At 35.6% G+C, this 24,326-nt stretch overlaps 1 protein-coding gene, 1 long non-coding RNA gene and 1 pseudogene across 2 annotated transcripts; all 3 read left to right on the top strand.

The window, feature by feature from the left end:
• Positions 1–8,614: 8,614 nt before the first annotated feature.
• On the top strand, positions 8,615–14,677 carry LOC137719612 (pentatricopeptide repeat-containing protein At4g01570-like; annotated as a pseudogene).
• Positions 14,678–15,994: 1,317 nt separating this feature from the next.
• On the top strand, positions 15,995–17,128 carry LOC137719613 (uncharacterized). The gene is made up of 4 exons (XR_011066419.1): positions 15,995–16,079; positions 16,282–16,371; positions 16,804–16,941; positions 17,081–17,128. It is a non-coding gene; the product is annotated as an uncharacterized lncRNA (long non-coding RNA).
• Positions 17,129–18,353: 1,225 nt separating this feature from the next.
• On the top strand, positions 18,354–22,099 carry LOC137719610 (probable LRR receptor-like serine/threonine-protein kinase At3g47570). The gene is made up of 2 exons (XM_068458646.1): positions 18,354–21,485; positions 21,586–22,099. Exons 1-2 carry the CDS (start codon positions 18,788–18,790, stop codon positions 21,984–21,986), a joined length of 3,099 nt encoding a protein of 1,032 aa, XP_068314747.1. The 5' UTR covers positions 18,354–18,787; the 3' UTR covers positions 21,987–22,099.
• The last annotated feature ends 2,227 nt before the right edge of the window (positions 22,100–24,326 follow it).

Below are 24,326 nucleotides of genomic sequence, written 5' to 3'. Positions count from 1 at the left end.
TAGAGTGCTTCTATATATATTTATAGGTGAACCAGCCAGCTTCCTTCCCACATATATGGGGTGGATATGAATGGTTAAAATTCTTGGCATCATTTCCACAGGTTGATGCAATCAACGTGCAATTTTTTACGATATTTTCATGCCCTTTAGATGTCCTTTTTCAACAACTTTGTCATAAAAGTTAAGCAAAGAATCAATTAACAAGCATCTTCTCCAATTTGTGCATCACTATCTATGACGTCAGATAAATATAAATTCCACATTTCATTTATTTATATTTCTTTTACAACTAAGAGTATTCTTCTTAAACACTTTTCTACTTTGTGACATTATTTTATAATACAAATATTATAATGAGAACCGCTCATTTTCTTCATCATAATTTACAAAAAAAATTCTTTTGATTTGAAAGCCGTTTAGTAATTCATAAGAATCAAACAAATTGACGCTTTATTATGATAATATTACAATTTTTGTTTTGCGGAAACCTCAATACAAGGGAAATTTTATGATAACAAAAATAAAGTTACATCTAGTTAGGAGGAAAATAAATCTTACTCTTTTAGAAACAAAAACAAGAATGCTACAAAGAGGGGGGAGAGACATGAAACCGCTAAAACCAAACCTAATGGTTCAAACTTGCAAAACAAGTCGAACAATACCATAAAGTTAGGGAGGAAAAAAATAATAATAATAATAAGACAAATCTGGATGTCGAGATGAATGTTAATTTGAAAAGCAATAGTCAAACAAGCTAATATAGTTTGAAAGCAAAACAGCACAAGCAATCGGCAGAGAAGAATCATTCCATAATAAAATTAGAGAAGACAAGTTCATGTTAACAAACTTATCTACAATAAAATTTTCTTCACGTTTATACGATTTTCTGATGTTACATTATCGTTAAAAAAAGTATAGCTTCTGGCATGCAAGAGGCTAAACATTGACCATTCTTCTTGGTTCTTGCCACTCTACCGTTTTCTTTTCTTTTGAATAATTTATGGGAGATTAATGTGCTCGAAACAATACTGCATCAATGAGCATCTTTCCGAAAAGCACTGGCGGCTGATATGATGGCACATTAGCTACCATATCTTCAAAGGAGTATCCAATACTTCCACGTAAAGAATGCAATATTACTATTGCATTGTTTTGAAGAACAATATCTCATGGTACTATTCACTTACAACATATTTTTGTCATTTTTGTTAAAATTCAAAGTTTTCAATCTATTTTTATTAATTTTTCTTAGAAAGGGAACTTTAACGAAAAACTCTCGGTACTGTTCACTTTAATGAAAAGCTCCCGGTACTGTTCACTTTAACAAAAAATCACATTTTTACTCTAAAAAGTCAATCATGGTACTATTCACTTACAACACATTTTTGTCATTTTCGTTAAACTCAAAGTTTTTAAACTCCTTTTCATTAGTTTTCCTTAGAGAAAAAAGATATAAACCACTAAAAATAGAAAGCAAATGGTTTCTTTTTTTGGTCGAAGAAAGCTAATGGTTATTGCTGGCTAGGTGAATTGACAGGCCGTTTATTTTGTTATTTAACTCATAAAACAATGCTGCTGATATACCAAACGTAGTGGCGGAGTCAGGACTTCGGGTTGGAAGGGGCCTCTCACAAATATTAAAAAAAAATTAAATCGATAGTAGTTACAAAACTATTAACCAAAACATCATAGTATATATATGAAAAGTAACCAAAATTCAAAATAACATAGCATTGATAATATTAAATATTTCCAATAATTAAAATAATTGTCATCAACGAGTTTTCATATTTTGAAACCATTGCATGATAGCCTCGTGCTCTATACTATTAAAAATATATTTTTCAATATAAGCAATCAAACAATTGTTCATACACAAATCACTTATTCAATTGCATAAGGTGTTCTTAACAATGTTCATAGCAGAAAAGACTCACTCTACACTTGCAGTTGCAACCGGTAAGATGAGTAAAAAAACATAGATTGACTATCTTTAAATTAAAACAAATATGAACATATATGCTAATTTTACAAACTAAAACAAATTAGGCAATGGTAACGAGAAATTGCAAGACATCAATTTAATCATACTTTATAAACAAAAAATTGTAAGAGGAATTGAGAATAAAATACATACTTTGGGTTGTTGACCAATTGACTAAACTTCAATGTCTTTTCTTTGATGGAATGATGAAATAATGGAATTCTTTAATCTGCAAAAAAAAATATTATTTGTTAAATTAATTTAAAATTGTAGATTTGAATTAGCAAATTGCAAAAAAAATTGAAAATGAGAACTGTGACATCCCACATCGCCAAGGGGAGTGATCCTTAAATGTATATTCTCATCCTTACCTAGCACGAGGCCTTTTGGGAGCTCACTGGCTTCGGGTTCCACGGGAACTCCGAAGTTAAGCGAGAAGGGGGTTAGAGCAATCCCATGATGGGTGACCCACTGGGAAGTTGCTCGTGAGTTCCCAAAAACAAAACCGTGAGGGAATGGTAAGCCCAAAGCGGACAATATCGTGCTACGGTGGTAGAGCGGGCCCCGGAAGTGATCCGTCCCGGGCCGGGATGTGACAAGAACTTTAGATTTGAAGTTCATACCTTTGCGGATCATGGAAATTGAAGACTGATCGAAAAGCAATACACAAATATCAACCCTAACCCAAACTGACAGACTGCAGTCGACTAGAACCTTAGAGAATAATAAAATACTAATTTTTAGTATTGGGAAAATGAATAGAAGTGTTAGAAGTTGGAATAGGTAGGCTTTAGGGTTAGATTATATTACATAAATATCCTTAAAATATTTAAAAAGGGCCGGATCTTTTGTCTAGGAAATTAAAATGGTTTAAGTGAAAAAGTCATGGAAAAATGATAAAAATAATAAAAAAATAAGTTGTACTAATTTTTTTTTAATAAACAAAAGCAGGGTGGGCCTAGGACTACTGTGGTCCTATGGTCCCTCTGCCCCTGGCCAAATGCATGCCTAAAATGGTAATTTTAATATATATATATATATATATAAAGCCTTTAAGGGAAGGGATCCCTTTTTAAAAAAAAAAAAAAATGAGGACACCCTCTTGACCGTTAAATTTAGCTTTAATGAAATTCTATGGTTAAGATTCTGTGGCATGTGATTTAATCGCAACCACAGAATTTCATTAAAGGCAGATCTAACGGTCAAGAGGGTGTCCCTATTTTTTTTGAAAAATGGGATCACTTCCCTTAAAAGGCCCGTGTGTGTGTGTGTGTGTATATATATATATATTCAGAATCCATCTGATATGTGTGTGACAGTATAGAAAGCAATGCATGCAGAGGCTTTTCATTACATCAAATTTTGATCATATGCAGATTGCAGACTCAAACTAGCCACCATGTGAAAGTATGTCGTTTTTGTGTTTTTCATAGTTAACCCTAATGATCTGAACTCTTATCGAGTACAAAGTTAACGCAACCACCCAATAAGGTTTAAAAGTAAGAATGAAAGTTTACTTGTTTAGAATTGAGAAAGTCGGAAATAAGGAAGAGACAAAAGAGATAACTATGGGGTCTTTACTTGGGCACATGTGAGACTCTGCAGTTACAATTCATTTGGTGTTACAGCTGCTGGCAATAATCATCATTTAGGTCCCCTTGTTTTGGCCTACCAATAATTGCTTTGAAAACCTTGGCAATGCGAACTTCGACATATCTATAGAGAAACGAACTTTGTAGCAGACAGTTTAGTAACTTATAGTCTTGATTTAAATTTAGGTAATTTCTATTTTGATACTCCTCCTTGTTCAGTTAGTTTCATCCGTAATGATCGACTTGAGATCTCTTGGTCTAAATTTATTTTTGAGTAGGTTTGTTTAGACGCTTGGATTATAAAGTGCTACTAGACCTACACCATTATCTTATCTCCCTACCTAGGATGGGCAACGGATATGACGGGCGGATAACCACGGTTATTTACCCATAACCGTTTAAGCTTTTACCCACATAACCGTTTACCCGGTAGATATTTACATAAATGGGTATACCCATACCCATAAGCATTTATAAACAGTTAACCATACCCATAACCGCATATCCATTTACCCATAACCGCGTACCCATTTACTTTTTTTTTTCCTACCCATCTACCTATTTTTTTAACAACTTGAAAATTAAAAAGAATTTTGTCATAATTTTCTTTTTTCTAACTATTAAATACTGTTATAAGTACATTTAACATGTATTTTTATATTAACGGTAATATTATTTATGACTATATGCGATGTCTCCCAATTATTTGACGGTCAATCTATTACAAGAATCATACATGGTTGTAGGTTAATTAATATTCTTGTATACATACATACATACATACATACATATATACATATATGCATATATATGTAAGTATGCATCAGTCTGCTAATAGACTAATTTGATAAATATTTGGATTTTTATTTAGAAACATATGTTCATCGATCCAAGCCATTTAATCAATTTCTAATTTTAGGGTCAAATATTTATTGAAAACTCGAGGCCAATTAAATACAAATATATATATAGGTACGCATCATCTAATAATAACATGTTTCTAAATGCTCAAGGTAATCATTATCTTGAATTGGTCAAAACTCCAAAAGACTCCAAAACAAAATTGTCGAACACTAATGCTTTAACACATTCAAACACATAAATTAAACATTAGCCCGTTCTATTAATTATATTTTTCTTTTAAGTGAGGCATATATATATATATATATATATTATATGGCCCTTTTGACATTGATTGTCTTATGTAAGTAATTGCTCAAGAGGCTTTTGTCATTGATTGTGTTAGCTTCGGGGGTTTTTAACATTACCAAGATGGAGTACTACATCTTACTGTTAGAATCATGTAAAATTACTTATTCCACCATGATAGGTAGTTTAGCTTTACAAGTACTTATATGCATTAGTACAAAAATCTATTTGCGCGACGCTAAACACAAAACGTCACGCAAATGTCTTTTGCGCGACGCATAAGAAAGATCCGGAGCAAATTACTCATTCCCCTGTTTGTAGTCGTTGGATCAAATTTCAAGGGCCTGTATTGTTTGATTGGGTGGATTTGGTGGAAGGATCCGGAGAGGATCTCTTTCCATAAAATTGGACCTATTTCAAGTTAGTTTATATACACATAACACATTTGTGAGGAAGAAGTTAATTTAAACCACATATTAATGAAACTCTTTTTGTCAACTATAGGAGGGTGAAAAAACATTTTTGACTTCTATCACAAAATAAAATTATGGACAATAAAGTAATATGCACAAACTAAATTTTATAGTTGTTTTTAAAAGTATCATCTACATGTAATCCTAACAAATCACCTACAAGAACTCCGGATTTTACGGGTGTATTGTTTTATGAAACTTCGAATTTCTATGGCACTTATTTTCAAAACTTCAAGTTCGAGTTTAAGTACGAACTCTAGGTTCATGATACCTGCAAACAAACACAACATACATATGTAGTGAACGAGAATAGTTTCGGGACCTATGTGTGAAAAGAATGAGTGACGACCCAAAATATGGGGCTGTCGTGGCTTGCAGGCCCAAAAGAGTGGTTGTTGGGTTGTTGGGCAACAAAGGAAAAGTAAATGGTTTAACATATTATATAACCAATTATTGGGCTAAGAAGGAAAAGTGAAAAACAAGGCCTAACCCATGTGCTTGTTATTTCATGTGAGCCAAAAATAAAACAAGGCCCAAAAGAAAACAAAACAAGTGGGACGGTTTGGTGCATATGCCCAATTGGGTTGCGGGTCAACTGCAGGCAGCCCAGGTCCGTACGAAAGGTGATGCAAAACGGCTTTGTTTTAGACCTTAGAGTTTTGGAGCAGGAACAACTTGGTGGCTCAGGCAACGCGGCTTCAGGCTACAACTCCCATGCATGTAGGGTTTGAAAAATCCCATTTTTTTTTTCTTCTCTTATTCACGCATATTCAATTCACCACAATTATAAAAACAATAAATTTAAGCTAAATCTATAATTTGTAAAAAAAAAAAAAACGTAAAATTAGAGTTCATGCTTCATGGTGAATGTTTCATGCAATCATTGCTGAAAAAATATCGAAATTGAAACAATGTTTTATAGATTACTTGGATTTGTTGATGAATATTGTGAACGGCTTTGTAGTAAACAAGCATTCAGTTCCTTAGCTCAGTGTCAGGAACGTGTTTAACAATGCGTTGTGGCCCAAATTTAACTGAAGGAGAGAGAGAGAGAGAGAGGGGTGCAGCTGCATAAAGAGAAAAGATAGGCTTGGGAATTACTGTGATGATATTTCTCCATACCTTGTGCCTTTTTTAAGAAAAATAATGGGGTTACTTGCTCTACAAGTAATACAAAGTTGTGCCTTTTTGTTTTTTGTAATTAATTCTTGAATTGTTTCTCACTAATATTAGTAGTTGTTGAGATTATATATACTCAAGTAATGATTTATGTTGTGAAATTGGTGTGAATGCCCACATAAAGAAAACAACCACATATGGCTAAGGGTGGAAAATGGAAAAATAGAAGTCAAAATTATATTGCTTAAATAGTAGAAGTTTGGTTTTTATTGTTTTGGTGTGTAAGCTTTTTGCATGCATTAAAAGAGACGTATGCTTATATCGTATAGGTAGTACAAAAAGATGAAAAGCAGAAAGTAATAATCATGTTTTCCTCATTTGTCCCTCTCTACGTTCATTTCTCTTATCTGATACTAGTGAAGAAAATAAACAGAACAATACATGACTCCTGTTTCACTTCAATCTCTAACAACTCTGATAATATATATAGGTACGCATCATCTGATAATAACATGTTTCTAAATGCTCAATGTAATCATTATCTTGAATTGGTTAAAGCTCCAAAAGACTCCAAAACAAAACTGTCGAACACTTTAATGTTTTAGCACATTGAATCACATATATTAAACATTAGTCCGTTCGATCAACTATATTTTTCTCTCAAGTGAGGCACATATATATATATATATATATATATGGCCCTTTATAACCAACTATATCTTGGGATACTAAACCTAGTTAGAAACTATTTTTTTTTTTTTTTTTAGTTTTACATATATTAAAATAAACAGTTAAATGGGTACCCGTTTATAACCGCGGATAATACCCATAACCGTCCATTTAAATTTCACTGGTAACCTTTTATTTATTTAAACGGTTACCTATAACTGTAACTGTTAAATTTAAATGAGCGGATAACCGTGGTTACCTATAACCAATAGGTATTTGCCCATCTCTATCCCCACCCACATCATAATCCCACCCACCACAAAAAAAAGTTAAAAATTAAAATGTCATTTTTTCACCCACTATTTTTTCAAAAATAACCTTTAATATATATTTAAATTCTTTAGAAGAATAGATATAAGAGTGCTCATAAACCCAGCTAAGCCTTCACTAATCGCCAAGATCTTTCTTTCCGATTTTTATTCTAATCAAAATTCCAAAAATATGATTGAAATGAGGGATAAGCAAACTCATTCTCTATTGAAGTCCTTTCCTTCGCCCTCCCTTGCATCTTACTCCAGAAACTACACTGATCCCTGCCCACAACCACCTCTCCTTCTCCTCTTCTCTGTCAGTCTCCCTTGTCTACTCTTTGACCACCCCATGTCAAAGAACACAAAATACAGACACAAAGAAAAAAAAAAAAAAAAAAAAAAAAAGCAACAACCTTAAGAAGCTCACGAAATCAAATCCAAACAACCTAAATAGCTAAATCAAATCATTAATAAATCACCCATGTATGCACATAGAAACCCAGTCTTCCCCATATGATGACACCTAAACCTACAACGAATACGCAGCCACACAATTCGTTCTTACGATAACAAACACCAAATGCAATTTCGTTTTGACAGACCCAAAATATCCACTCCTTCATCTGCATCTACACCACTCAAAAAAATCCCACACCATAATCAAATGCACTGTACCAAACCAAAAATTAAAACCTACCTCAAAGGTTTTGTTGGTTAAATGTGAAAATTTGCAACTTTTATTACAAAACAGTGACATTGATTTAAGAGCCACTGTGACTAATAATTAAAAACCGATTACCAAACTAAATTCAGAAATAATTCATAACAATACAAATTTGAGACGAGACGAGAGAGGATGCAGAGATAAGACAATGAGTAAAATTGATACAATCATTCTTCCTTTTTTTTTTTTTTTTTTTTTTTTTTTTTTTTTTTCATTGGTCTTTATATGTCATTTTATACGAGGATAAAATTAGTACTTAACTTTTAATTAAAGGCAGGTGAGGAAATAAGATTTTGAGGTGAATTTGTCAGCACTCGGATTATATTGGATGAAATTGGAGGAGAGACCCAAACAACAATCTGAGCCTGACTAACAATGAGAAAAGGAGTATCCAACCAAGTCTAAGTAAAACCAGTCAAACAGTTAATACGAGGAGAATTATCTCATTTCTTATTCTTATTCCCTTTCTCTCTCTTTTCTTACATATTGTATTTTGTATTATTGTTTTTATAAGAAAATTAATATAAAATGTTAACGTGTTAAAATTTTCAAATAAAAAGGGAGGGAGGGAAGAAAAATTAGAAGGACTCCTCCCAGTGAATATAGTTTCTGCATCTGCTTCTCAGTTGTGAACTCAAAATGTCAGAATCTGTGTGTTTTTGGAAATGCAATGCGCCATGGAAGGCCTTTCCTGGTCAAAGACCACCACCACGACGGCGCCTCCCAGCTGGGAGACATACTGGCCACCATCACCAAGACCCTCTCAACCTCCGGCACCCGCAACCTCCCGGACCCCCACACCCTTCCGCTCTCCGAGCCCATCCTCTTCCAAATCCTCCGCGCCCAGTCCCTCCACCCCTCCAAAAAACTCGGCTTTTTCAAATGGTGCTCTCTCACGCATAACATCAAACACTCGGCGCGCACCTACTCCCACATCCTCCGCACCGCCTCCCGCTCGGGATTCCTCCACGAGGTCCCTCAATTGCTTCACTCCATGAAGGAGGACGGCGTCGTGGTCGATTCCCAGACCTTCAAAGCCCTGCTCGACGCGTTTATCCGGTCCGGTAAGTTCGATTACGCGCTTGAAATTTTGGATATTATGGAAGATGTTGGTGCTGGGTTGAACACCGATATGTATAACTCGGTTCTTGTTGCTCTGGTTAGGAAAAACCGGGTGGGTTTGGCCATGGCCATTTTGTTTAAGCTTCTGGAGGGAGGGGATTCGACCCAGGTGCCGAATTCGATTGCCTGCAATGAGTTGCTGGTTGCTCTTAGAAAATCTGAAGTGAGGGTTGAGTTTAAGCAAGTTTTTAATAAGCTTAGAGAGAGCGAGGGGTTTGAGATGGGTACTTGGGGGTATAATATTTGCATTCATGCATTTGGGTGTTGGGGTGATTTGGGTACTAGTCTGAGTCTGTTCAGAGGAATGAAGACTCTAACTTGGATTATGTCGGGCCGGATTTGTCTACATATAATAGCCTCGTTCATGGGCTCTGCTTTGTGGGGAAGGTGAATGATGCAATTACTGTATGGGAGGAATTGAAGAGCTCCGGCCATGAGCCGGACGCAATTACCTATAGAATTCTCTTATTCAGGGGTGTTGTAAGTGTTATCGAATAGACGATGCCACAAAGATTTTTAGTGAAATGCAGCTTAACGGATATATCCCGGATACCATTGTTTATAATTCTCTACTAGATGGGTTATTCAAGGCTAGGAAGGTTGATGGCTGCCAGTTATTTGAGAAAATGAAAATGGTTCAGAATGGGGTGAGAGCCTTGAGGTGGCCGTATAATATTCTCATGGATGGTTTGTTCAGGAATGGAAGGGCAGAGGCTGCGTACACACTATTTTGTGACTTAAAGAAGAAGGGTCAGTTTGTTGATGGTGTAACATATAGCATTGTGGTTTTGCAACTTTGTAAGGACGGTCTGCTTGAGGAAGCACTAGGATTGGTGGAAGAAATGGAAAGGAGAGGCTTTACTGTTAATTTAATTACTGTATTGTCACTTGTGATTGGGCTGTATAAAGAAGGTCGGTGGGATTGGACGGACAAGCTCATGAAGCACATTAGAGATGGTAACCTAGTGCCGAGTGTTCTTAAATGGAAGGTTGATATGGAGGCTTCACTGAAAAATCTGCAGAGAAATAGAAAGGATATTACACCATTGTTCCCAATTAAAGGCGACTTGAGTGAGATTATGAGTTTAATAAAGTCTGCTGAATCAACAATGGATGCAGACCTAGATTCAGAGGCTGCCAGGGTTAAAGAAGATGATAAGAATTTGTCCACCGATACTGATCAGTGGTCATCATCTCCACATATGGATCAATTGGCTAATCAACTTAAGTCCACCAACCACTCCTCGCAGCTGTTTTCATTGTCCAAGGGGCAAAGAGTTCAAGCGAATGGGGAAAGCACTTTTGATATTGACATGGTTAATACCTTTTTGTCCTTATTCTTGGCCAAGGGAAAGCTAAGAATAGCATGCAAATTGTTTGAGATTTTCAGTGATCTTGGTGCAAACCCCATGAGTTATACTTATAATTCTATGATGAGTTCGTTCGTCAAGAAGGGCTACTTCAATGAGGCATGGGGTGTACTCAATGAAATGGGAGAAAAGGTCTGCCCCACAGACATGGCTACATACAATGTGATAATTCAAGGCTTGGGGAAGTTGGGTAGAGCTGATCTAGGGAGTTCTGTCCTGGATAAGCTAATTAAGCAGGGTGGTTATCTTGACGTGGTTATGTACAACACCTTGATTAATGCACTAGGGAAGGCTAGCAGGATTAATGAAGTAAACAAGCTCTTTGAGCAGATGAAGAGTAGTGGAATAAATCCTGATGTTGTCACTTTTAATACACTTATTGAAGTTCATAGCAAAGCAGGTCGGCTAAAAGATGCATATAAGTTTTTGAAAATGATACTCGATGCAGGCTGCACCCTGAACCATGTTACTGACACAACTTTAGATTTTCTTGGCAAGGAGATTGAGAAAATGAGGTACCAGAAGGCATCCATGGTGCGCAATAAGGATGACTGACCTTGAAAAGAATTTGTACACTTCAATTCAACTGTAGTTCAACCTGCTGTGACTTTCGGCTCATAAATGTTAATGAAAATTTGAAGGCCAAAAGTGTAGTCGTGTGTTGAGGTGCGTTTTCGACCTATAATCATGTCATGCTCAGCTTTGGTCATGTTAAATGTTAAAATTGCTAGAGGTGAAACTTCAGGTCAGTACCTACTAAACGGTTAGAATGTAACGTAACTAGAATATTTGTTTTTCTTCCAAAACTCTGAAATATAATTGAGCTTTGTTAAGCAAGAAGGTAGTTTATTTGATTCTGGTAGTGATTTATGCAAGAATTTGAATGATCATGTTACTACTGTGTATTAGTTTTCTTCTTTTATGTTAATGCATCCTGCTTTCACTATTTCCATTAAGAAGAGCGTTCCTTGGATTCTCACTTCGTTTCCTTCTCAGTTTTCTAACCCAACCCAATTAAAACTACAATGCTTCTTATCTATAGCCTTGTCGTAAACTATCTAAATAACTAGAAGTCTCTCGATAAAATGAATTATAGCTAAGAATCCTTCAAAGATGTTTCTTGCCTCATTCTTGCTTTCGATTCTACCTTTTATTAAAAAAAAAAATTAAAATGAAACATGAAGAAAAAGCGGACATATTTTCAACTGAAATTGTAAGAACTTTCCGTATAATAGCAGAACTATGTTGCAGACTGGAAACTTAAATTTGTACACAAAAACTGCAAACTTCTTTGGATACTATTTTCAGCAGATTTGGCTTTTCTCCTAATCTTACCTAACCTTTTAATCTCAACCATTTATGTACATCCTATGGTTACTTCATAGTAGTTTATAAATTATTTTCCTCTAAAAAGCAATTATTTGGGGTGACAAACTCTGAAATTAAGAAGGGAGAAGAGGTAAAACCGGGCATAGTGCAGCCATTGGAACTCTAAATGATGATGCTATTAAGTTCTCCATATGATAGTTAGGTTTCTTCAATCCCGATTCATTCTGTTTTTGCTTACACTCGGAAGATGGAAAAATTGTAGTAATTGGAATCCAAAAGCAAAACGAATTTGGCATAGGGTGAATTCAAGCTTGTACTTCTTGCATTATATGTTATCGGAATCTGGAACGCATATCAGATTCTCATGTAAGATTTCGATAATTTTGTCTCTTATTGATTTCCTTTTAGAAAGGAAAACTTGTATGTTCTAGAGCAAACCCATTTGGTATTGACTCCTGCAAGGTCTTATCTATGAAATATCAGAGGATTAGATTCAAAGGATAGGGGAAAACCATGATACAGAAGGCTTACTTTTGTTCTTTTTCCTTGTAGGTTAGAACTCAGACAAGGAGCGAGCCGAGAGTTCTTTACCATGGCCTCCATTTTTGTCAAAAATCAAACTCAGGCCTTGAGTTCACAAAATTTGGAGAGCTTTCTCTCTCGCTTTGCTCTCTAGGTAAACCTGACAGAAATTCTATGGAAACATCACGCCTACAAACGAAGTAGCAGGCCCACACACAAGCAAACTCCATCTGAAAGCCGAAGAATCCAAAGGTAAATCCCTTCGAATTCTTCGATTATGAACATCCATCTTTTTCCTCCTCATCTTCTTCTTCTGCTGCTGCTTTGACCAGTAGCGATACTTCAGGCAGTGCTGCTGCTGCCACCATGACGTTTGAGCGTTTTGTCGAAATTCATAAAATTGGTTTCGATCACTGGGCTATCTCTTTTGTTATCACTTTTCTGTTTCTCAAATTTTTTCCTCTCTTGCTTTCCACTTCGTGCTCTGTCACTCAAATGTTTGTCACAACATCTTCTTTCTTTTACCTTTCGTGCTCTGTCTTGCAGATGAGTCTCCCAGATTTGAGATTTTTACTTTTGCTTTATTTTTTTATTATATTTATAGAAGATTTTTTTTTTTAGTGAGTTTTTCTATTTCAGTTTTGGTTTATTGTGTTCTGGCTGTTGAAGAATGTAAATTTGGATTTGCAAATGGGTGACAGAAATTTGGACCCTTATTTCTCTTCGATGATTGCTATCAAGGTGAACTATAATCGTAGAGTTTCAGAGGTACTGCCGTTGTTTTTTGATATGTGTTTTTAGATTTTTGCTTTTAATCTTTAATTGAGAAATTCAGATTTGTGTGTTTCAAAATTTCTGGTAAAAATTTAAGATTGAGGAAATTTTAGAGAGGTGGATCACATTGTAGGATATGAAGTTCATTTAATTGGTATTTAGGGGTGGAATAAATTGCAGATGCTCCTTTTGTTTAACTTTTGGTTTTTATGTAATTTTCGTTTAACGCTTAATTTAAAGAAAGAGAACATGCAATTTTTTATATTTCTTGATAATGTGTATCTGGGTGATGATGAAATATGCAATTAATTTATTTGCTAATTGGTTCGTTTAAGTGTGCATGAAGCAAAGCTCTAAATTACAGATGTTAGAATTGAACCCCAAAAAAAATAAAAATAAATAAAGTTAGAAGTAGTTCCAAGCTCTTTAAAGATTTCAAATGCTATATGATGTCTGCTTCTTTGGCTGAATTGTTGTTGTTCTTATATACTTGGCACATAGATTGTATGCTTATTGCCTATTGATTTGTTAATTTTGATAATGCTGAGTTGTCGCATTCTGTGGTCATTTCAGGAAGTGTGGTAGAATGCAACAATTGAGCATTATCAAATTTATGATCTGACAAATGGTTTTTGCAGTAGGTGTACTTATCATGCTTGGCGATCAGGTTTAGACTGCCTCTTTTCTTTTATTTTGCTTTTCCTTTCTTTCTTTCCTTTTGCTTCGGAGAGGAGAAAACTAACCTTTTGTTTTTGGTTTTGTGGGGAAATAGATATAAGGGTTGGAAAATGAATCTATTAGCATTTCCCCAATTGCTTTTATTTTGTAATTTTTGGGGGGTTGTCTGTGTGCTCAGATGCTGTCTGATTTCAGTCTTTTTGGCTTTCAGGAAAAGGAAGCATTGGTGTTCGGATTTTTGCAGCTGCATGTCAAGATGCAAGCGAAGGCTATGCAGGTGTGTTCCTGTTAATTGCAATTTCATTACATTCAATGTCCAGATATTCTTAATTCCAACAATTGATTTCATGTAACAACGCCATTTTCCATTGATTAATGCTCATCATCTGCAAACCCCATTGCCCCTGTATCTTAAAGTTTTTCTCTTTCTTCTTTCCCCCTCATTTGGGTGCATATAAATTTGGCTAATTGTCATTTTTAATTACTTACGGTACTTTAGTTTACATTCTAGCCCATGCAGTCAATTGCTTTCCCAAAATAATTGTATTTTAAGTAAAAAATTATTGGGTTGGTTAGAATTTCAATTTGGGTTTTGATTTTTATGCATTAAGACTTCCAGTCCACAGTTGAGAGACAAGGAACAGTTTAGGGTTTTTGTTTGGCCATAATTGACGAAGTAAAGGTAAGTCCTTTCCCATTTGTGATATGTTGTATTACTCTTTTCTTCTCAATTTTAATTGTTTACGGTAATCGGTTTCTTTGTTTTTCTCTTATCAATATTTTTTATCAGGCATTTTATGTCCTAATTCCTTGGTCACTTTTCACCAACTAATTGGTTTTGCTGTGATAGTCCTTTGTCTATTTATATATCCTAATCATTTTTCTATTTATCCTAATCATTTTTGTGTTCTATCTTTTCTGACTCGGATGATATTATCAAATGAATTAGTTAGAAACTGAAAATTACATTAGTTCCATCAATATGTTGAACAATTGAATGAGTTAGAAGCTGAAAATTACATTAGTTTCTTAATGCTTTTATTACTAAACAGATTTTGTGTATATGTAGAATAACTATTAGGTTTGTGGGTTTTGAACAGCTTTGCTCTTCCCAAGTGCTATGAACTCTTTAATTTTCCGATTTTATGAATTGGGTTTTTGTTTTTGTTTTCAGGCATGCAATCAAAGATATGGTGGTGCGCGAATCACCTAGAAACTAGTGTATGTGTAGGAAAATATATGCATTTTAGAATGTTCTCGATGTGAGTAGGGCTTTTGAAATTGTGTTTTGGCATGTGTGAAGCTGAATGATGCAGTTTTGATTTTTTTCAATTTTATTTTATTTCCTGTACAGAACAGCTTTGATCTTCCACAGGACTACTCTCTATTGCTTCTGAAAGATCTCCATCTGGATGTGAGTAGGGTTTCTTCAATCTGTGTGGATTACCCAGTTGTTGAATTTGATAGATAATGTGACTTTTGAGATGGCAGAGTTTTTGAAATTGTGTTTTGGGCATGTCTGAACCTGAATGATGCAGCCTTTAATCTTTCAAATGGAAGGGTTGTTGATGAGGTTAGTTATTTTTGAGGTTCTGCTTCCGCAAACATGAACTCTTTACATGGATATCGAATTTTATGTGAATTTTAGTCATATATCAAACTGCTCTACACCAAACTCTGTGTACTACAACAATTATAATTAGCTTAGCGTACAATTTTGTTTTACAGTGGATTTATGATGACCAAAATATATACAAAGCATATGGATCAATTTTTCTAAGCCTTATTAGTTCCCTAAATTGTGGTATTTCATGTTTAATAGTGTTAAATACTTTATATGTTATATTTTATTGTGCTGCTTTGTTCTTTTTGTAATTTTTAATGCTTCTCCACAAAATAGCTAAAGAAAGAACACTCTTATGTTATCCACCTTTGTTATTTTTCTTATGGTTGCACATTTTTGTTTTCATTCTTTTGGTTCTTGCCTAATTATTATTTCATTTTGGTTTTTTGTTTATCCATATAGATGTTATTTTGAAATAGAAAGAATTTTCAAGAGCATACTTTATTACAATTTTCCTTTAGTTGGGTTCACAAAATGAAATTCAAAACATCATTTCTATAAGGTTCACCCTAAAAACCCTTGCGACGAAAGTAATGGGATTTCAGTTTCCTTGCAGTTATTCAGGTGTCGCTATCATTCTTAGCCTTCTTGATTTCAAAACTACAACCTCAAGCTCACCTGCAAGTTCCTGCTCACCAGGTATTACAAAGTGATAAGAAATTGGCTCGCCTTCTAACAACATTACTGTCATATTTGACACTAAAAGCATACTATACATGCAGTTCCCCGTTTTCTATCTTCCTTTATTCTTTTTATTTTTATCTATGTGTAATTATTTATGTATAAATGCAATTCTCAAATATTGTAAATCTAAGTTAGCCTAATAATTTTAACATGCAAGGAAATAGCTTTGTCCAGCAAGGAAATGCCTCTTCACAACCAATTCAATCCAACAAAACTTTTACTGCTCTTAAAAACATTATCTGCTCAAGTAAGTTCTCAGTTTCCATATACTTTTTATTTATTGATATCTAGGTGATTTACATAGTTTTTAACCATTAGATCACGTCAATACAATTGAAGAAACTGTCCCTTTAATCTACTCAAGTTGTGGGATTTCAAAAATGAAAACCACTTGCTTTCAATCTTTTGAAACAAATTAGCTTTGTAAAGTAACAAAAGAAGAATATTCCTAGAGGGAATACAATTGTCTGCTTTGCTAACGTAGTTCTATTTAGATTGATCAATGTTATAGTACACCTTTTTGTGGATTGTTTCGAATTTTAGAATTTTGTATTCAAAATTGGGTTTTTGTAAAAAATTTAGCTACAATTGTCGATCAATCTAGAGATTTAATTCAACTTCAAATTTCGTAGTGTGATGTTGATGTTTTATTTTATCTTTGGATGGAGTGAATGTCCAGCTACTTCAGTCCTTTGCTGAAGTCTACAATTGAGTAGAACCAATGTCGAGTATCAATGGTGAAGAAGATCTCGATGAATGAAAGGAGATTAGAGTCTCGATTCTTATTCCTCGAAGCTGGTGCTTGACCTACGATAAGGTTTTTTCTTAACACATCTAATTTTTAAGTTTTCAGTCATTTTAATGGATAGTTTGGTATTTGGGCGGCTTTGATCTTTGATTTGAAATATGTGATTTTGTCTAATTCTTTCTGATCCTCGATTTCTATTGATGTTTAGGGTTTAATGAAGATTCTCGAATGAGGTTGGTTAAGACCAAAAAAAGGGTATGTGTCAAATTTTTGTTTTTCTATTCCTTTAATTTTATGCAAAGTTTTATGCAGAGTTTTGATGTGCTACTTATCTAATTGGGTACGTTGTATATATGCATGACCTGATGGTATTCCGTTAATTACTTTATGCAAAAATTGTTTTTTGTCATGGTTCTAAATGATTTGTTAGATGTTATTTTGACTTTAGTTGTTTTTCTTTTTCTATTTACTAATCTTTTCCTATATGTTTGATTTATAGGCCTCTTGAATTTTGAGTTGTGATTGGAAATTGGAGTCCACACATGGAGTATAGGTAAAACCACTACTTATTTTTCTTATTACTTTTTCTTTAAATGTCTTTTGAGTCTGTATAGATTGTAAATTTCCGACACTTATGCATACTCAGTGCACACAACGAAGCCAATGTTTTTCTTTTAGGTATAAAGAACCAAATACGTTATATAATATATATATATATATATATATATATCTTCAACGAATGCTTTGCTGTTTTTACTTTTAATTGTTTTGTTTAATGGCTGTTTGGATCCTTAAAAATATTCTTCGTTCAAATGTCTTTTTGGATGGATAATTAAATTGACATAGATTATGTTACCTTTCTGCTTTATCATTACTTATTTGAATGAAATGCAAATTCCAATATTCCATTGTCAAGCCCTGAAATTAGAACATAGTTTTTTCACATGAAATTGAATTTTTCCATGTTTGAGAACTCTCTTTTTGTTCAAATTGTGTTACCAGTTTTGTGTTTTTTTTTTCATCTAGCAGGTGGACTTAAAAGACATCAAGTATGCAGGGGAATGGTAGGATTATCATTTTAGAGGTAGACTCTCATGTTAAACTTCTATTCTGGTCTGTTTATCATTAAATTTTGGTGAAAACATTGTTTAGTATAACCCTTATCCCAATACTAAATAACAGGTACAAAACTAGCTTACCATGGAGCTTATAATAGTCTAATTGATGCTGAAATCTTATTTGGCCAATTTTCTGGAACTAGAGTGTTTTTATCGAGAATCTATTTAAAGACCACAGAAAGCGCTGGACTCCCATTTGAACTGATGAGAAAACAGTTTCTTGTGAAATTGAGTTTTGCACTAACCATGTGTACAAAGATACTTTGCTTCCATCAAAAATATGATAAGGTTACATTCATTCTTTTGATATTTAATTCACTGTTCAAATCTATGTAGATGTACATTTAAATTGGATAAGTTGCGTGTAGAACGCTGTAAGTATAAAAGAGCCTTCTGCATGCGCGTGAGTGGGTGCAGGGAGGTTAGTTTGTATAGTATGAACAAACAAGTACTATTTCGTTGGAAGACTATCAATTTGGACCACATATCAAATAAAAAGTGCACACTATCACATGTCTAGTTTGACAACGTACTTGACAATATAACGTGTCAGACCATCTAAATAAAGATGATTTCCCTACAAATCTATGCCCCACTGATATACAAGATTCTGCCGTGAGAAAGGGTGAAGAAAACTGTTAGGATTATGAAAGATGTTGAGATCCATCTTAGCTCTATATAAAGGGTGAATCACCTCCCTATATTTACCTCACAAGAATTCTTATAAATTGGTTTCTGCTCAAGCTGCTAGACAAACGCAGCTTACCCAAACTAAAGTTCCACACAAAACTGATACCATGGGGATTTACATGTTCATTTCACCACTTCTCTTCTTCTCAAATTTCTGCATGCATGCATTTGTTCTGAACTCATTTCTTAGTTTGGCCCTCGCCGGATCAAACGAGACGGATAAACTGGCCTTGCTCGAATTCAAGGCTTGTATAACCACAGACCCCTTTGGAGTCATGACTTCATGGAACGAAACCATCCACTTTTGCCAATGGCACGGCGTTACCTGCGGTCACCGCCACAAGAGGGTCACAACATTGATGCTGGGGTCCTTGAAGCTTGGAGGCTCCATATCGCCACATGTTGGAAATTTGAGTTTCCTCAGAGTGTTAAGTCTCTCAAACAACAGCTTTAGCCATGAAATCCCTTCAGAAATTGGCCGTCTACACAGGTTGCAACGTTTGGGATTGCGAAATAATTCATTGAGTGGGGAAATTCCCGCTAATTTATCAGGTTGCTCTAAACTCAACTACATAAATATTGGCGGTAATTTGTTGGAAGGTAGTATCCCTAAGGAGCTTGGCACCTTGTTAAAGCTAATTAAATTCAATATTGCATACAACCACCATACAGGAAGTATCCCTTACTCTTTTGCCAACTTATCATCTCTTAACATATTTAGTGCATCTAGTAATAATTTAGGTGGCATAATTCCAGATATCTTTGGTCGACTGACCAATTTTAATTTTCTTGCATTGGATGGAAATGACTTGTCTGGTACGATCCCTTCCTCAGTTTTCAATCTCTCTTCTCTTGAAACCTTTGCTGTGGGACTTAATTACAACCTCCAAGGCACTTTTCCTTCAAACTTGGGCAATTCCTGTCCAAGTCTCCAAACTTTTGCCATCAGTAATAACCAGTTTAGTGGAATTATACCTGTTTCAATATCTAATGCCTCAAATCTGTTTGAACTAGCAATACACAAAAACCAACTGCATGGAGAAGTCCCCTCTTTGAAAAACTTACATAATCTTGGGCGGTTTACCATTGCTTCGAACCATCTTGGAAGTTGGGGAACTGGTGATGATTTGAGCTTTCTTTGCGATCTGACTAATGCCACCGGTTTGCAATACTTGGAAATTAATTCAAACAACTTTGGGGGTACGTTGCCTGGATGCTTAGCCAACCTGTCTTCTTCACTTGTATCCTTCTATGCAGGCTATAACAGTATATTTGGTAATATCCCGAATGCGATGGAAAATCTGCATAAACTGGAAAGCATATGGCTGTCTGGCAACCAGTTTTCAGGTCTCATCCCCCCTGAAATAGGAAGGCTTCCCAAATTATATGAAGTATATATGGAAGCCAACTCTCTCACTGGGAATGTTCCATCATCTTTTGGAAATTTAAGTCGACTAACTCATCTGCATCTCGAGGATAACAACCTACAGGGCACCATCCCTTCAACTTTGTCTCAGTGTCCCAATTTGGTGAACTTAACTCTTGGTGGTAACAATTTCACTGGTATCATATCCCCAGAATTAATTCGTCTGTCTTCTTCATATGTTCATTTGGATTTATCTCGAAATCATTTGACTGGCTTTCTTCCCATGGAAGTCGGACAATTGATAAATCTAGAGCATTTTGATGTTTCTGGAAACCTGTTGTCTGGTGAAATTCCTCCAAGTCTTGGAAGTTGTAAAACCGTACAGTATCTTGACTTGCAAGAAAATTTCTTCCAAGGGACAATTCCATCAAATTTGAGCTCACTAAGAGGTATTGAAACCTTATCTCTCGCTCGCAACAACTTGTCAGGGACAATTCCAAAATTCTTGGAGAACTTTACATTTCTGCAATCCTTGAATCTGTCTTATAACAATTTAGAGGGAGCAGTACCTATTGAAGGAGTTTTTCGGAATGCAACTGCCACATCAATCCAAGGGAATACAAAGCTCTGTGGGGGTATACCGGAGTTTCAATTGCCAAAATGCGAATTTCGACATTCCAGCAAAAGGGGGTTGAGCCTAACCTTGAAACTGGTAATCTCTCTCCTTTCTGGGCTTTCTGGAGCCTTTTTTTCATTTGCTGTTTTGTACTTTTGTTGCTTCCGGAGTAAAAAAAAGGAGGATCCTTCGAGTGATTCTGAAAAAATTCCTAAGGTGGCTTACCAAAGTCTTCTTAAAGCTACTGATGGATTCTCTTCTGCCAATTTGATTGGTATGGGAAGTTTTGGGTCAGTTTATAAAGGTTTACTTGATCAAGGTGAAACAACAATTGCTATCAAGGTACTCAACCACGATCGACATGGAGCTTCCAAAAGTTTCATGGCTGAGTGTGAGGCTCTGAAAAATATTAGACACCGTAACCTTGTGAAGGTACTTTCTGCATGCTCCGGATTCGACTATCGTGGTTCTGATTTCAAGGCCTTAATTTACGAGTTCATGGTGAATGGGAGCTTAGAAGAATGGTTGCATCCAGCTCAGACAAGTATTGATACGGATCAGAGGCCAAGGAGCTTAACTCTTTCGCAGAGGTTGAACATTGCGATAGATGTTGCAATGGCATTGGATTATCTCCATCATCTGTGTCAAGTGCCAATAGTTCATTGTGACCTCAAACCCAGCAATGTTCTTCTCGACAATGATATGATTGGACATGTGGGTGACTTTGGGTTGGCGAGATTCCTTCCAAGAACTCTTGAAGATGGTTTTGGTAATCAGTCAAGCTCCATCGGAGTTAAAGGAACAATCGGTTATACTCCTCCTGGTAAAACATACTCACTTTCTTTTCACTTTTTTTCAGTATTCATCTATAATTTAGATTTTTTTTTTAACGTATTAAAATAAAAACATTTGTACAAATGTAGAGTATGGTATGGGGCATGAAGTGTGGCCACAAGGTGACGTGTATAGTTATGGCATCCTCCTGCTGGAAATGTTTACGGGAAAAAGGCCAACCGGCGACATGTTTCAAGGATCTTCAAATCTTCACAACTATGTCAAGGCAGCTCTGCCTGAGCAGGTGTTAGATATTGTGGATCCGATTCTTATTCAAGAAAAAGAGGAAGGGGAGATGAGTGCAAATCAGCATCTAACTGAGGCTAGCACAACAATTCGCATGAAATTTGAAGAGAGCTTGATTTCAGTCTTAGGAGTTGGTGTTGCATGCTCCGCAGACATGCCTAGGGAAAGGTCGGACATCATTGATGCTATGGCTGAGATGTGTCGGATCAGAAACAAACTGCGAGCAGATAAAATGTTGGATTAGAATAAGCATACTGTTAAGTATTGGCATGTACGTAATAATCTTGTTTGCTTATGTGGAAGTCGAAGTTCTCCGATTTGCGTGATAAATAAAAACAGTATAGTTGATAACTTGTCTGACAGACTTCAGTCCATTTACTATTTCGTACCGTTGAGTTATACTTAGATGCATTTGACGTAGGGTGAATTCAAGCTTGTACTTCATGTGGTATATATTATCAGAATGTGGAACGAGTATCAGATTCGTATGCCAAGATTACGTAATTTGTATATTATCGATTTCTTTTTTTAAAGGAAAACTTGTATGTTCTAGAGCAAACCCATTTGGTCTTGACACCTGCAAGGTCTTTTTAAGTTCCTTTGCCTTGTAGTTTATTACTTCCGCAGTTGAAACTATAACTAGATACAAAACTAATAGTGGTCGTTTCGTAGATTTTATCCCGAACTTGATGGTGAAAGCTGAAAGAGAGTTTTTATGTCAAAACAAATTCATTTGTATAGACTTAATTGTTGTGATTAATTATGGGTCATGTGTTGACGACAACAATTGAAGACCATGTGTTTGTTTTCGGTTGTGGCGTGGTAGTCTTCGTTCAAGGATTGCACGTGTGAACTAAAGACCAATTGGTCTTAGTTGTTGGTCAATTTAATGGGTTGCTGGTGTATGCATTTAACTAGATGCAATATTTGTGCATTTGGTAAGCATCCGAAGGGGAACACGGAGGAGAGAAAATCAGAGAGAAAAGAGTGGCATCTTGGGGTTGGGTGAGCTCTTGTGAAATACTGTGAGATGGTGTACAAGGGTTTCGTTTTGATTTATGTTGATTTAACTCAAGTGTATCGTGTACTTGTTATTATTCTCATAGTAAAGAGCAATATCTCTCTGGGGACGTAGGCAGGATTTTGACGAAACTCGTAAATTTTTCGGTGTCTTTATTTCTTGTTTATTTTATTATGTTCAACTATGGTTTGTATTCTAGTGACGTTGTAATATGAAATCTCGGTTCTGCATAGACAAAGGCACAACATGATAACAACTAATAATCCTTCAACCGATAGTATCATAAGTCTAGTCAATGCAGAGAAAATGAATACAATTCTATACTATGAATATGGACCCACATATCAAAGAAAGAGTGCACATTATCACTGGTCTAGGTTGACAACGTACGTGACAATATAGCACGTCAATCTATCTAAATAAAGACTATTTCCTGACAAATCCATGCCCCACTGATATGCGAATTCTGCCATGAGAAAGAAGGCGACGAAAAATGAGGATTATGATGGATGTCAGGATCCATCTTAGCTTTACGATTTGACACGCCCCGACCCCGATATTCCCCGAATACTAGGATAGGCACGTGTTGGCCGACACCCGAGGGTGACGAAAGCCATTTATTGAGTGCTAATGATGAAAACAAGGGATAAATAAGGCTTGTAAATATAAAAGAATAACTAATATGCAAATAAGGACCGTATTCAGAGCACACCTCTAATTTAGAACACTAAAAGAAAAAAATATAAAATTGAATGAGACAAAGGAGTGGGTCCTACACCACCAGGACTCGAAGATGCCGATGCGAAAGTGCTTGGACGTCAGGATTGTATGCCTCGATTCTAAGTCCTGAAGGGGGCGCAAAACAAACATGAGTGGACCAAGTTGATATATATATATATATATATAATAAAACAGTTATCAACATACTAACCCCCAGGTTTTATGAAAATACATATATTATGATAAACATAGGTTTTCCGAAACCTAGCATGTTGTGCAATATCTCAAATCAGAACTTGTATATATAATACACACTAGTGAATGTCCGATATAACTCTTCAGACCCCATGCCGGTTCCCCGTCTCTGAGCAAACAGTCAGAGGAAAATACACTTCAGGCCCCATGCCGGCTCCCCATCTCTGTGCTAAATAGCCAGAGGAAACACACTCCAAGCCCTATGCCAACACCAAACCGTCGCCCGGGACGGACCGGATCTATCGCTACGTCCTGTAGCGGAAAGGACCACTAGGTAAGTACAAAACTAGTTAACATACATATATTGAAAATCAACTTCATAGTATAAAGTCATCCATCATCTATACTATAAAGAGGTGTTCTAAACATGTTCTAAATATCATATCATCATCCATCAGATATTCTATAAGAACATAGGTTATAGGAAAAATAGTAATAATTCAAACTAGCCTCAGTAAGCATGTTATCTCGTAAGACGTTTCATAAAACATAATCATCAAATCATGCTTTTCATGTATGCATTTCTACTATCAAAACATGCATTTTTAGAAGGGGTCCACTCACAGTACTTCGCCGTTGAAAAGCCAC

The sequence above is a fragment of the Pyrus communis genome, chromosome 16, assembly GCF_963583255.1.
Source record: "Pyrus communis chromosome 16, drPyrComm1.1, whole genome shotgun sequence".
Classification (NCBI taxonomy): domain Eukaryota; kingdom Viridiplantae; phylum Streptophyta; class Magnoliopsida; order Rosales; family Rosaceae; genus Pyrus; species Pyrus communis.
The sequence above is the reverse complement of the archived record's forward strand: the minus strand, read 5'-3'. Positions and strand labels throughout refer to the sequence as shown.

Coding starts and splice junctions, on each gene's coding strand:
- LOC137719610 (XM_068458646.1), top strand. CDS start 18,788: ATGGGGATTTACATGTTCATTTCACCACTTCTCTTCTTCTCAAATTTC. Junction 21,486..21,585: donor AATCGGTTATACTCCTCCTG/GTAAAACATACT, acceptor GTACAAATGTAG/AGTATGGTATGGGGCATGAA.